Source organism: Scardinius erythrophthalmus, assembly GCF_964197995.2.
Source record: "Scardinius erythrophthalmus genome assembly, chromosome: 13".
NCBI classification, from domain to species: Eukaryota; Metazoa; Chordata; class Actinopteri; order Cypriniformes; family Leuciscidae; genus Scardinius; species Scardinius erythrophthalmus.
In genome coordinates this window covers 6,352,096-6,367,377 of record NC_138233.1, presented here as the reverse complement: position 1 = coordinate 6,367,377, position 15,282 = coordinate 6,352,096, and the positions used below count along the sequence as shown (strand labels likewise).

The 15,282-nt window shown below is 40.2% G+C and overlaps 1 protein-coding gene across 1 annotated transcript in view; it reads left to right on the top strand.

Moving 5' to 3' along the window:
- gabra2b (gamma-aminobutyric acid type A receptor subunit alpha2b) overlaps positions 1–15,282 on the top strand; it is a gene marked incomplete at its 5' end in the record, with an annotated part of 85,237 nt that overhangs the window by 47,884 nt on the left and 22,071 nt on the right. The window contains one exon of the mRNA XM_081382708.1: positions 11,341–11,493. Coding sequence (XP_081238834.1) covers positions 11,341–11,493 — 153 coding nt within the window. The remainder of the gene's footprint in view (positions 1–11,340; positions 11,494–15,282) is intronic.

The window sequence follows — 15,282 nt, the reverse complement described above, 5'->3', positions numbered from 1 at the left end:
ATCACAGTCAACTGGACAAAGAGTTCATTGAACCCCAGTCAAACGATTTTGTTTCTGGGCGTCGTTCTGGACTCACAGTCTATGACAGCGCGGCTGTCACCACAGCGCGTGTTGATCATTCAGCGCGCGGCGAGGTCTTTCCGCCGCGGCGCTGTCACCCCGCTCAGGAAGTTTCAAAAGATGCTGGGTCTCATGGCTTCAGCATCGTCAGTTCTCCGGCTGGGCCTGCTCCGCATGCGCCCGCTGCAGTTCTGGTTGAAAACGCGGGTACCGCGCAGAGCGTGGGCGACCGGTCGATTACGCCTTAAGGTCGATCAGAGCTGTGTTTCAGCCCTGGCGCCTTGGACGGCGGACGACTGGTACCAATCAGGAGTAAGCCTGGGGACTTCCTCGAGAGTGAGGATGGTGTCGACAGACGCATCCACCTCGGGATGGGGAGCTCTGCTCGAGGGCAGACCGTTCTTCGGCCTGTGGTCGGAACGAGAAAAGCTCCAACACATAAACTGCCTAGAAATGCTGGCAGTGCACAACGCGATGACGCGTTTTTGTCCCCACATCAAGAACGAACACGTCATAGTCCGTTCGGACAACATGGCTGTGGTGTCCTACATAAATCGCCAGGGCGGTCTGAAGTCCATATCCCTGTACAGGCTGGCGAAACGCCTCCTATTATGGGCTCAGCACAACTTACGCTCGCTGAGAGCAGTGCATGTACCTGGGCTTCAGAATGTGGGCCCAGACAGACTGTCCAGGAACAATGTTCCCCCGGGCGAATGGTCTCTACACCCACAAACAGTCCGGCTGTTGTGGGAGAGATTAGGCAGAGCGGAGGTGGACCTTTTCGCGTCCCGCGAAAACGCGCACTGCCCCGCGTTCTTTTCAAAGACCGACAGCGCGCTGTCCCGAAGGTGGCCGCGCTGCCCGTTATATGTTTTTCCCCCCGTCTCCCTCCTGCCACAGGTGCTGGAACGGGTCAGGGAAACGAAATGCCCAGTCCTGCTTGTAGCTCCGTTCTGGGAGAACCAGATATGGTTCCCAGTTCTGATGCAGTTGACAGATATCGATCCATGGCCACTGCCGTTGAGGAGAGATCTCCTCTCGCAGGCCGGGGGCTCGATTTGGCACCCACACCCGGAACTGTGGTCCCTTCATGTGTGGGTGCTCAACGGATACCCGTTGGTCTCACAGAGGGAGTCGTGAATACCATCACTCAGGCTAGAGCGCCGTCGACACGGCGGCTTTATGCTTCGAAGTGGTCGGTTTTCTCCGGCTGGTGTACAGCTCGGAGCATTTCACCCCTCGAATGTGAGGTAACGGAGGTTTTCTCCTTCCTACAAGAGCTGTTGGATAAGGGCAGATCCCCTTCCACGCTCAAAGTGTATGTGGCGGCTATTTCAGCGTTCTTTGGTTCAACGCTGGGTCAGTCGCTGGGAAGGAATGATTTAGTCATCCGCTTCCTCAGGGGAGCTAGGAGACTGAATCCGCCCAGACCTCCTTCAGTTCCTTTGTGGGACCTTTCTACGGTCCTGGCGGCCATGAAAGGTGCCCCTTTCGAGCCTATCCAGTCTATTAGCCTCAAACACTTGTCTTTCAAAACAGTGTTTTTGATGGCTCTCGCTTCAGTGAAGCGCATAGGCGACCTGCACGCGCTCTCTGTGAGCCCGGCGTGCTTGGAGTTTGGTCCTAATGACTCTAAAGTCATACTCAAACCTAAGCACGGCTATGTGCCGAAATCCCTCAACACGCCTTTTCGGGCTCAGGTCATTTCCCTGGCTGCCCTGCCGGCATCGAGTGAGGAAGGGGACTCGAGTTTTCTTTGCACTGTTAGGGCTTTAAGAGCTTATATGTCCCGCTCTGCTGTCTTCAGACAGACAGAGCAGCTCTTTGTCTCGTTCAGTGGACGTTCCAAAGGAATGGCTGTTTCGAAACAAAGTCTATCCAGATGGATAGTTGACGCCATAGCGCTGGCGTATACTGCCAAGGGCATTCCATGCCCGTTGGGAGTCAGAGCGCACTCTACGAGAAGCGTTGCTTCTTCGTGGGCTTGGTCCAGCGGGATTTCCCTACAGGATATATGTACGGCGGCAGGCTGGGCCTCGCCGTCTACATTTATCAGGTTTTATAACCTAGAGGTTCCCGCCTTGCAGGCTAAGCTTTTGTCGGTGTAATCCGTTCAGCCGTCTAGTCAGACCGCTGAAACTCATGCGCTATGCGCTACCGACTATCTTGGGCAGAACTGTGTAAGACCCACATTTTCCGCATTAGTTCAGGTTCCCTACCCTGTCTATGTGATGTTATACTTGCGTCTGTGGACATGTCTATTCTACGACGCTACAGTTTAGGGAATTAAGGCTCCCACCCTTATTCCCTGACTCTGTGTGAGTCAATCTGGTGATTATGCACTGTATGCCTGAAATAGCTTCCGGTGATCAGTGTTTTTTTATCCCAGCACGCACGGCGTTTTGCAAGGGGTTCCCGTAGCGTTTTGATAAAACGCAGTATGAGAGGACTCTCGTAAGAGAACGTACTCGGTTACTAACGTAACCTCGGTTCTCTCTAGAAGAGGGAACGAGTACTGCGTTCTCTGCCGTGCGTACGGTTCACTCTGGTTCGCTTCGGCGATCAAAATCAAGTGAGTCAGCCTTCTCGAGCTCCTTTTATAGAGGTAAGCCACGCCCGTTTCGGCGGGAAGTGGCGAGGAGGGCGCGAAGCGCCCTCATTGGCCTGATGCCATCTCAGGCCTCGCTCGATAGGCTTAAGCAGTTGCCGCAGAGCAGCCAATGAGCGAGCAAGCCGTCTCGCCATAGCTGTCTGCTGCTGCCGCAACGCGTTTTACATATATGAAAATTAAAGGATAATTTTTTGCTTCAGTGTTTCGTGAAAAGAGACTTTTCCCGTAGCGTTTTGATAAAACGCAGTACTCGTTCCCTCTTCTAGAGAGAACCGAGGTTACGTTAGTAACCGAGTACGTTTGTTTGCAGTTCGTTTCAGGAGTTTGAAACAGCTTGTTAAAGTGACCTTCCCGTAAAAGTTCGCTCCGGCTGGTAAACAGATTTGAACTACCATTGGTCTGTGGCAATTACGTAATAAGTAGTTGTGGATTTGAGGCTCAGCTCCTTTGACATGGAAATCTTCCCAGGTTCATTTCTTCTGTTCAGTCCGTTGAGGTCAGACGCGAATAAAAACACAATGAACACACTGTAGAGCTACTGTACTTTAGAGTTAAAACTGAAGTTTTCATTCTTATTAAAAGTGACTCACACTATTTCATGTACTGTAATACTGTAAAGCTGCTTGCTTTAACTCAGTCTTTTGTATAAAGTGTTATTTAAATGAACGTGACGTGACTTGACTGGAGTGGTGAATTGCAGGACTCGGACAAACATCTAACATGATCATTATGATCAGATGCTTTCTTAACTGCTATTTTGCGCAGCACATATGTGACTGTGTAAAGTTCTCCATTTATGTTCGCGATTGTGCTGCATCCACTCACAAAAATACATTTTTGATATATTTAATGTAGGAAACTTACAAGATATCTTCATAGAACATGATCTTTACTTAATATCCTAATAATTTGGCATAAAAGAAAAATCGATCATGTATTGTGATCATGTATTGTTGGCTATTGCCACAAATATACCCGTGCGACTTATGACTGGTTTTGTGGTCCAGGGTCACATATTTGCATATTCATCTAAACACAGCTCTCAGCAGTCGGGATATCCGCTAACAATATATCGCTGAAAAAGCTATTCTGAATTTCTTTTACGCCTGAACGAAGAACGAAAAAGAACTTTGCCTTGACTGAATATTTCGGGACCTTCACTGTAAAGCTGCTCAAGAATGAATTGTATTGTAAAAGTGGTTGCACATATAAATCGGAATTTAATTTAATCAAATCATCAACCTTTCTGAAGTTGTGGGGACATGAAGGTAATGAGAGGAGTATTCTCTATTCAGTAGCCTGAAATATACTTGTTCATTGTTTCCATTTCATTTCCTAAGACAGAATTCCCAATTTGCTGTGCCATGTCCTGCGGGATTCGTGTCTTCTGTTCAGACCCATTTGTTAAGTGCTGTTTGCATCACCCCTAGTAAGTGTACTCAAACTGGTACCGGCGGCTCACTCACACAAACGTGTGCATTAAAACTTACATGCATGAGCCTTTGGACCTTTTCTCCTGGGGCTCTTGTAAGTCTGCATCATGTAAAGTGATATTAATCATTCATTACAACAGCGTGAACATGCCGTCTGAGGGAAAATTGGGTCATATGCCACACTTGAGTGCGCACTACATTTTGCACACTTGAGTGTTCGCAATATCTGAAGGATTTTTTAATACCTTTCTTCCTTGAGGCCGCAGGGTCAGAAACCACTTAGAGTAAAGCCACTTCAGGTTTGTCTATCTGTGTGTGTGTGTGTGTGTGTGTGTGTGTGTGTGTGTGTGTGTGTGTGTGTGTGTGTGTGTTTTTACATTGATTAATGGTGCAATGAAGGGGTGTGTTTACAAAAACCAAGTGTAGTTGAGAGGCGCAGTGTCAGCTGAGCACTTGAACACGATGCCGGGGTACGTGATGCCCATGTGTTATTCTGGCTTATCAGTGTTGTGATAATGGCTTTAAGATAACAGATACACACTCAGAGTCAGTACATCAGTGAGCAAAGTTTCTTTCCTGACCATATATCACCCCAAAGAAATCACAAGAAAGAGAAATTTGAAATGGTATAAAAGAACATGAAGCCTATTTTTAAGACCATTAAGATTTTTGTGTATTACATTAATGAGAATCTAATGAGAAGCTCCATTGAGAATGAGAATTATACACACACACACACATAACACATTGTGCGGACGCATTACAGTAATGAGAATAATGAGGGGGAAATGTGCTTAATTATCGTGAAAATAATGTCAAAATGCATGATTTTAGTTCTCCTGTGGAACACACTCACATACACACATTTTATATATATATATATATATATATATATATATATATATATATATATATATATATATATATATATATATATATATATATATATATTATTAAAATATTTATTAATTCATTGGCTTATTTAAATGTATTTTTGGGTTTAAATGTGACCATGACCTATTCATTAGATTCACCTGCACACAGCAATTGTTAAAGGACTAGTTCACCCAATAATGCTAATTCTTTTATTACTTTACTCAGCCTAATGTCCTTTTAAATCTTTATGGTAAAATGTTGACGAATGTACAACATGACACACAAGCACCACAGAAAGTGGTACGGATTTAGAGCGACATGGTGGTAAGAAAGTGACAGATTTCTTTCTTCTTATTTTTTGGTGAACTATGCTTTTATCACAAAATTACCCCTCTCTCAGTTCTGTTCACCCCTTTTCTGTCCGTCATGACGTTGACACACTGAGATCTGTCTGTTTTTGTGAGATCATTACTGGCGAACATGCTTGTTGACGATAGAGGCCGGGTTTCCCCTGCGAAAGATGGAAAACGAGAGACATGTAGAGAGAGAACAGGAAAGATCAAATGATGCTGGCATTCTGTCAGTGACATCATGCTTAGAAGTTGAAACATCACCATGGCGATCAGCATCACGGTTGTAGTGGGAGAGGGCGATACACACTCGCTGGTGGTAATTAGCGGTGCAGATCTGTCATCGTTTGCAGAGCTTGGATGTGTGTGTGTGTAGACCGGCGTAACCAGACATTTGACTATCAAGTCTAGTCCTAATCGCAGCTTATTCTGGCCTAATAAACACACACTTAGACATGAAGAGATTGCTTGGTAAAAGTGACCAACCAAAGATCATTTTGTTTTAACCCTGTGGACTCCACACTCTTAGAAGAAGAGGTTTTATATAGATGACAATATGCTTTGCCAGGCGCGTCATATATTATCATTATTCTTTCAGCCAAATAATTGACTCGGGTCTTCATTCAGCTTTCAATTGTTTGCTGTAAATCTCAGTATTTTTGTCTTGTTTTTCACTGTGCAAATATCAAAACATTAAAACATCGAGATGAATTTACTTGAGAAACACAATGTCTTAAGACATTAAATCTTGCTCTATGAAAAATAAAAATAGCTAAATTGAGTTTATGCCTAAAAACAAGAAAATATATATCAGTGAAGTAATACAAATAAAATAAGATTTTTTTATTATTTTTTTAACCCCAACCTCACTTAAAGGGTTAGTTCACCCAAAAATGAAGATTCTGTCAGTAATTACTCACCCTCATGTTGTTCCAACCCCGTAAGACTTTCGTTCATCTTCGGAACACAAATTAAGATATTTTTGATGAAATCTGAGTGCTGGATCACTCCTCCACAGGCTTAAAGGTGCATTAAGCAACTTTTCATGTTAAAAATACCCGTTTTCTAACCCATACATGCTTAAACAATTGCCTGATGGGCTGAATGAGCCCTTCTCTGATCACTGAGATTGTCTCTATAATCCTGTAAAGTAAAATAAATAAGAGGGATTCGGGCCGGAATTTTAGACTGGGCGTGACGTCATGCGTGTTCACGGCACGCTCACCTGGCTATGTCTGGCAGGTTTGTGTATTCGCCGCCATTCTCCGTAGAAGATGGATTGTAAGAGACCGGCTTATAGTTCATTTCAAACACCAACGCAAACTCCACGTAAGATAAAAAAAAGAAAACTTTTGTCCGTGAACGTGCACACTTCTGGTTGCAGTTTCGCTTGCTGCCAGAGGGGGCATAGTTCTGCAAAAACTCAGAGACTTGCGCAATGCACCTTTAAGGACACTATAACTTGCTGGCCCAGAAAATGTATTAAAGACATTGTTAATATAGTCCAAGTGACTCCAGTGGCTCAATCTTAAGTTTATAAAGCGACGAGAATACTTTTTATGCGCAAAAACAAACAAAAATAACAACTTTATTCCACTATTCATTTTCTTCTCTATGGACCTCGAGTCTTTTTACGCAGTGTTTAAGCGTAGCGCGTCTGTGTTTCACGTCACCACGTAGGCTCTGGTCATGTGTGATACGTGGTGACGTGAAACACAGACGCGCTACGCTATTACACTACGTAAAAAAAACCTCGAGGTCCAGAGAGAAGGAAATGAAAAGTGGAATAAAGTCGTTATTTTTGTTTGTTTTTGCGCCACTGGAGTCACTTGGACTATATTAACAATGTCTTTAATACATTTTCTGGGCCAGCAAGTTATAGTGTCCATAAGCCTGCAGGAGGAGTGATCCAGCTCTCAGATTTCATCAAAAATATCTTAATTTGTGTTCCGAAGATGAACGAAAGTCTTACGGGGTTGGAACAGCATGAGGGTGAGTAATTACTGACAGAATTTTCATTTTTGGGTGAACTAACCCTTTAAGCACAAACTCACTTAATTTTGATATATTTTTTCAGAAAACATTAATATCTTAAGTAATCTTCTTAATGCTATCTGTAAAAACAGACAAAAATACTGTCATATTATTATTATTATTTTTATTTTTATTTATTTTTTACAGTGCATGTCTTATTCATTACAGTTTGTGTAAGAGGCTTTTCAGAAGATAGCATTGTGCGCGGCTGAAGGTCGTTTTCAGCAGTTTAAATGAAGTTGTATTGCTGCATCATGCCTCTTTTCAGAAGACCCTGAAATAAAGTTGTGTCTCAGAGGGCTATTTCTTTGCCTTCATTAAATGATGTGTGAAAAAACGATAGTCTTTCTCCTGTTATTACCTGCATTGGTCTTCAGGTCAGGATGAGGTCAGGCTCCTTAATGAGAATCTCTGTGTCAAGTGTAGTGTTGCTGTAATATATATCAGCTCCGTTCCAAACCCTAGGGAGCGGCCTTCCTAGACAACATTTTTAGACATCATGCCCAACTCTTCTATTCTATTCTATTCTATTCTATTCTATTCTATTCTATTCTATTCTATTCTATTCTATTCTATTCTATTCTATTCTATTCTATTCTATTCTATTCTATTCTATTCTATTCAACTTCATTCTATTTGTGTGAGCATTAATGGACTTGCTGTATTTGTAGAGCAGTTTAGTTCAGCCACTCTTGGGGTTTGATTTCGATTACGACGCTGTTTTATAAAGTGTGTGTAGACAGTAGACGGTCACAGCAGCACACTGGGGTTTGGAATCGAGCCAGTGTGTGTTCTGGAATCTCTGCTTTCCAGAGAGAATCACAGCATCTCCTGTGACTGATCGTCATCTTCACGCTTTAATTAACATCTTCACGGTGCACAGGCGGCGGCTCTGAGTGGCTACTAACACGCACGCACACACACACACACATACACACACGTTAGCTCTGTTCCAAAACCTAGTGTGAGCTGTCTTGCTGTCCACTGTCTGCTGTAGAATAGGCTGCTATCTTTAAAAGCAAATTCCTAACTATAATAGAACTCATAAACAACTGATTTAGAACTCTATACAGGTTAAACACAAAAAAGTGCTACTTATTTGTACTCACAATTGATTCCAATAGATATTGACATTAGCTTGTTGCTAAGCTAACCACAAACACTAATAAGCATAATGCCTAGCACAAATAGTGCAGTTTTAATTAGACTGACACTTTTTTTTATCATATTTTTACTTAAACGAAATATATTTAACATTTCTCTCAACACATCCACCATCTCAGATTTTTTATTTATTTATATATATATATATATATATATATATATATATATATATATATATATATATATATATAGCTTGTTGCAATGCATTCTGGGATTTATATCTCCTTGCTGGAATGTTATTTTAGTATTATTTATATATTATTATAGTTTTTATTATTATTATTTTTATTTTATTTGATTTTTATATTTTCAGTTTTAAAATTTGATTTAAGATTTAAGATAAGATTTTAGTTATTTTGTTTAAATGTGTTTTTTTATATATAGTACTATTTTGTTTTGTTTTAGTTTTAGTTTTTATTTATTTATTTATTTCCAGTTAGTTATTTTAATTCTTCAACTTATTTCAGTTAGTTTCCAAGGCAATATTTCTAATTTCCATTTATTTATTTATTTATTTATTTATTTATTTATTTATTTATTTATTTATTTATTTATTTATTTATAGCTTTGGTTTTTTATATTTTTAGCTTTCATTTTCATTTTAGTTTTTTTTTTTTTTACTTTTGTTATTTTGTTTGTTTTTATATTGCTATTTAGATTAATTTTAAAGTAAATTAGTTAATTGCTAAGGAAACATTTATAATTTTCGTTTAACGCTTTTCATCTTAGTTTAATTTTAGCTTTTGGTATTTTTTTTATGTAATATATATGTTTAGATTTAATTTATTTTAATTTCAGTTTTACTTTTAGTTCAGGTTTTGTTTTTATTTATTTCCAGTAAAAAAAAAAAAAAATCCAGTCATTTTTAGTGCTTCAGCTTAAACTCATTTCAGTTAGTTGCAAAGGCATGATTTATAATTTCCTTTAAAATAGTTTTTCCATCTAATATTTATATTTTATTTTATGACATTTTATTTCAATGAACAAACATATGCTGCTTTATAATCCAGCCAAGGTATAGGCATCACGCTAGGTTTTGAAAGAGAGCTGTCGTCTTTCTCCACAGTAGACCCACAGTCTTATTTCCCTTTTAAATCTTTTTATTCAGTGGAGACACATTCTCACACACGCACACGCCTGAACTCTGTGCACATTTACATTTTCTCTTGCTGTTTTTTCCAGTGGACTGCTATTAATTAAATGAAAGCAGACGCTGCTCATCCTCATCCGTGCTTATTTTCCCCAGCGCAGCTCCGTGCTGAGATAACCGGTGCTGGTGAAAGGAGGAACCGTCTCCGAGAGGATGCCTTGTGCAGTTCAACAAGGAAAGCAAAGAATGAGATTTACAGGATTAGAGCTGGCTAAAATCCGTCAGTGCTTCCTCTGCAGAAAGGACGAGGAGTTTCCCCCCTCTGCCAAATGGCACCAGCTCGGCATCCTCCACCAACATCCAAAGGCACCAGATAGATTTCTCTCTTCTGTTGCCATGGGCAACCAAAGTCTTCCTCCATCCTTGGGTTATGCCTTCCCTCTCTCTCTCTGTCTCGTGGGCCATTTGCCGGCGGAGATTCTCCGTTTCCAGGCGGTTTGCCACGTTTCTGTGTGTCTCTGCGAGCGGTTGGAATAATGCTCTCTGATAATGAGGTTAAAAACCTCATGATGATGTCGAGGAGATTTTCTTCAGGTCATTTTGCTCGGTAACAATCTGTCTCCGTAGAGTCGGTTCAGACTGACCTGATCGTTTGAAATGAGGTGTAATTCTGGCTTTCCTCAAATAGTTTCCGGCTTATAATAATATGCATCTTTCCCTCCCCTGCATCAGCCATTTCAGAATATGTAATATGTGTTTCATAATCTGTTCTTTGATGTCCTATTTACTGAGTGCCGCTTCTTTACCTGGCCCCTTTTTACTTCATCTTTTCTTATGATTTCCCATCAGGATCCAAAATTAGATTTGCTAACACTTTTTTTTTATTGTCCACTTTAGACATTCTATAAGTAACTTTGCAACTATGTCAACTTACTCTCTTTAGAGTAGGAGTAGACTGTCTGCTTAATATCTGCTATCTCTTTATTTTGATGCTCCCCAACAGACATTACACTGACTATAAGTCACTTTGCAAGTACAAGTCAACTTATTTACCTGAACCTAACAGTCTAATTCTCTAATGAGAATTAGTTGGCATGTAGTTGCAGAGTTACTTATAGTTAATAGAATGTCTAAAGTGGACTATCAAATTGTGTAACACTTGCTGATGGTGACTGAATTGGGGAATTTTATCAGCCATAAATATTTCTTACTGATCATGAAACTTTTTTTGCCCCTTGCATATTTGGTGCTTTGCGGTATCATGCATTAGCAAGTTTCTCTGTGAAACTAAAAATTGAGATCCATCATGATCTTGATCTTCATATTTGTTAAATCCTTTTATCCTTGTTTACGAAGCTTTGAGAGTTAAATAATTGCCAATCCTTTGAATACATAATTATAGTATTTAAAAGGACGATATCTTTTTAACAAATATCTGCATGTAAATTTATCCAGTTTATTTTTGTAGAAAAACTTCTGGTTCACCTGATAAACATTTGATGAATGAATTTTCCACTGATTTAGATGTCATGTGACAGTCACTGAGCTTTTTTCAAGTAACCACTTGCATGTCTGATTTTAATCGCTCACATCTCTTAGTATTTACGATTCGTGTATTATGTTGTGAATCTGATACCCTCCAGTGTTTTTTATTTACTCAACAAAGCCTATTTGAATCTTATTTTGGACTGGTTCCCATAAGTCTCTCTTTTTCCCCCACAGGTGAGTACACTGTGATGACGGCCCACTTCCACCTGAAGAGGAAGATCGGTTATTTTGTGATTCAGACGTACCTGCCGTGCATCATGACCGTCATCCTATCCCAGGTGTCCTTCTGGCTAAACCGAGAGTCTGTTCCAGCCCGAACTGTTTTTGGTGAGTTTAATCTCTGATTGAATCTCCAATTTACTCACAAACTTCAGATTGCTCTGGGTTTTTGGGAATATTTCAAACTTTGGATGCTACTTCGGAGATGTGACATATGGCCCTATAATAAAAAAACTCATAGAGACCGTCACCGGTTACTATCGTAACTTCGGTTCCCTGAGAGGCGGGAACGAGACATTGCGTTAGCCGGCGTGTTCGCTGTTTGATCAGCTGTGCAAACGTTCAGTCGTGATTCTGACGCAATTGTCGCGCCCATGCATTTTATACCGCCCGCGAGCCTGTCAGTATTTACATACTTTGTGACAATTGGCCAGCTGTTCCAAGCTAGCCCATAAGATTTAAACAAAAGTGGAGAAGGGAGGAGTTCCCACAGCGTAGCTATGCAATGTAGAGTTACCGCTCTCGAAAGGGAACTCAATGAGCATGCAGTTTCTCTTAGCCTGCTTAAAACCAGACCATTCTCAGTAGTAACTGAGATATGGTCTGTCAAAGCTCCTTTAATAACTCATTTCCAAAGGGGCGTCACCAACGGACGTCGCTCAAATGCCTCTGGGCACAATTGGATAGACCTAAAACTCCTAAAACCAATCAGAGATCGTCATGTGTAAAGCCATATGCTGCGTCCCAATTCGCCTAAGTTACACTACGCCATATGTACTCTTTTTGTGAAGAAAATGTATTTACTTTTGAATGTGTAGCAAAAAAGTAGGCAAGCTTTGGGACATACTACTTTGTCATCTTTATCAGACGGATCTGTCGCGTGCATCCCGTCATGTAAACTGCCCTGTCAATCATCTTGTCACAGTTAAAGGGGTCATATAATGGTACATGCACTTTTACAAGTTGATTGCACTGAAATGTCTGTTGGCAGTGCCTGTACACAACCATCCTATCATGATAAAAATCCATCCAGTGGTTGTGTTTTAATCTCCTTATATGTTTGACCATCTCTGAAATCAAGCCGTTCGATATTGTGACGTCATAAGATCGTACGCCCCTCCCGCTATTGTGATTGACAGCCGTGTTTCAACACAAGACCCGCCCTGAGCGAGCTGTGACAGCTGTCGTCATAGTAGTCCGCCATTGTTGATATGCTGGAGTAGAATGGCGTCTAAGCGATTGTGGTGTTCTGTTCTTAGATGTAATAAGGAACACAGCAGTCATTTGGATGTTCCTAAATCCGAGCCGTTGAAGAAGCAGTGGCTGAGTTTTGTTTTTGAAGCGATATGCCCAAAGGATTGACGCGGGGATTCCCTCACGGGGATTCCCCACGATCGTCTGTGCTTTCATGTTTGCGCGAATCATTTCACACCAGACAGCTTTACAAACGAGAAAAAACGGATCGGTACCAACGTGTTCCTGCTGAACCTCCAGAAGATGTGAGTGTAATGTTTTATTAACCTTTATATTAGTATTTATATTAATCTTTGCGAAATTTGCAAACCTTGCTGCAGGCTTCACGATGAATGCGTCTAAGGTTTACACTCAGGGTACATTACGGCATGTTTTCTATGTACGACGTTCTCAATATAATTCATAATCCCACGTTTATAACGAATAACACGTGGTTATTGTGTTAGATACGGTCAGAGAATGTCTAATACGGTGTACCCACAGAACAGAGGGGCGGGGTGAGCAAAGCTCATTATCATTTAAAGACGCACTGAAACGGCGTGCTGAAAACAGAGCTGTTTTTGACCAGGTAAAATTAGTGTTTTCTTACAATACTAATGAGATTTTTTAATTAAAATATATTACAAACTTTTAATTTAGACCCTAAAGAATCATATTAGCTTGTACAAAAATGGCATTATATGACCCCTTTAAAATCCTCTATTAAATCTAATTTAATTTCCTACCGTTTCGGAGAGAAATGTAGTAGCACGTTCATCTGCCAGTGGGTCTTTCATGGAGACTGTCCTCATGTGTTTGCAATTTGAATATAATAATGCATTTAAAAGTTGCTGCGCTTCACCAACGGACGTCGCTCAAATGCCTCTGGCTAGGCTAGACCTAAAACCAATCAGAGCGATCGTCATGTGTAAAGCCCGCCTCAACGTTTCTGACTGGTGCCTTGATTTCTCGGCATGGGGAAATGGACTTGAATGGGCTCTTTGCCAGACTTACTTGCAGAGCAAATCTAAATTTGCCGGAAGTTGTCTGGGTTTTCCCAGGCTAAGTTCCTCTTTGATTTTATCTGGATGAAAATACAAACACATTCTTTTTGGTTCCTTGATGCATACTTATGGTGTATTGTTGCTTGCAATTCAAATGTGAGGTGTTTTAACTCTCTCAGCCACTGCCAGCATTTTTGATCATTTTCACAAAACTTACATGGCCCCCTAGAATATGTTGTTGTATTAATATCTGAATATGCAATATATCAAAAGAAGGTTTGAACAGACCCTCTGCTTTAAAAAATAAATAATTATTATTATTCTAGATTAATGCATTCCTTTTTTTAATCAACACTTGAATATGTTTCACAAAAAGCAACATTTGCATTTTTGTCAAAGACTACGTCTGGATGGGATTCAGAGCGATGATCAAAACACAGATGGAGTAGATCGAGTCCTTCAACAACCCCTAAAGCTTCGCAGTCCTGTAGCTCGTCCTGGGTCGACATTTCATTCAGCAACATTAGGCAGTTTTGATTTACATGCTGTTTAATGTTGATGATCGCGTTATTTTACATATTCATCTGCTTACATACGCTATCGCTTGTTTCTGCATCATCTTCACGTGTCTTTTGATCTGGAGATGTGTCATAGCGTCCCCTACCGAATAACAGTGAAAACATAGAAATTCGGGAATTTCCATCAATGGCGGGGAAGCATTGTCTCATAAATGACGGAAATTTTTGTCAATAGAGGGGAAAGAGTTAATATCATAAATGGAACGTAATGATCAGTGATGTGTTTTTATCATGTAATATGTTGAGGTTTCAATGAAATGGTTGATTACATTTAAAATCTTTCCACAAATTCGCTGTTGCCAAACTGATATTCTGACTTGACTGCTGGGTTTATGACGCACTGTTGGCCTCCAGCCGAACTGATGGAGAAAATCTGCATAAATTAATTTACTGTGACAGATTAATGGAGGACTAAGGTCACACTGAGCTGAATGAAGGTTTGATTTTAGATTAAAATTGACATGGCTGTGATTGAGTCTGGATTTACAATTCTAACAATAGATAGACGTACTGTATGTGTTGTCATAGTTACCCATTCAGGAGGAAATTAAAGTGAAGTGAAAGAAGTGAAAGTCAACAGTGAAGTCAACATTTTTTTTTTTTTTTTTTATGGCCATGAAATACGAAAGTATGACTTTTTTATTCTAGAAACTGGAGCATGTTTTCCAATATTTATTAGTTAATAGTTAATAAATTTAATAGTTATTCCAATACACCTGATTGTAGTTAATTAGTTGAGCCTCTATGACCTAAATTGGTTATTTTAAGTAGAGGTCGACCGATTGTGGAGTTTACCGATAACGATAACTAGGTTGGACCACGCTGGCCGATAACCGATTAATCGACCGATAGTTTTTTAAAATGGAGACTGAATGAAACCAGCATAACACATAAAATACTGCTGAACATTATTACACAAATTAAAAAACAGTTCTGAACCATGAAATCTTTTTAAATATAAAAAATATAATTACATTAATTATATCTTGATAATTTGTCTTAGTTCAAATTGCATTTACTAATGTTAAGAAACACAACTTTAAAAATGTAACAGTAAATATCAAAATTAACAATGAACAATA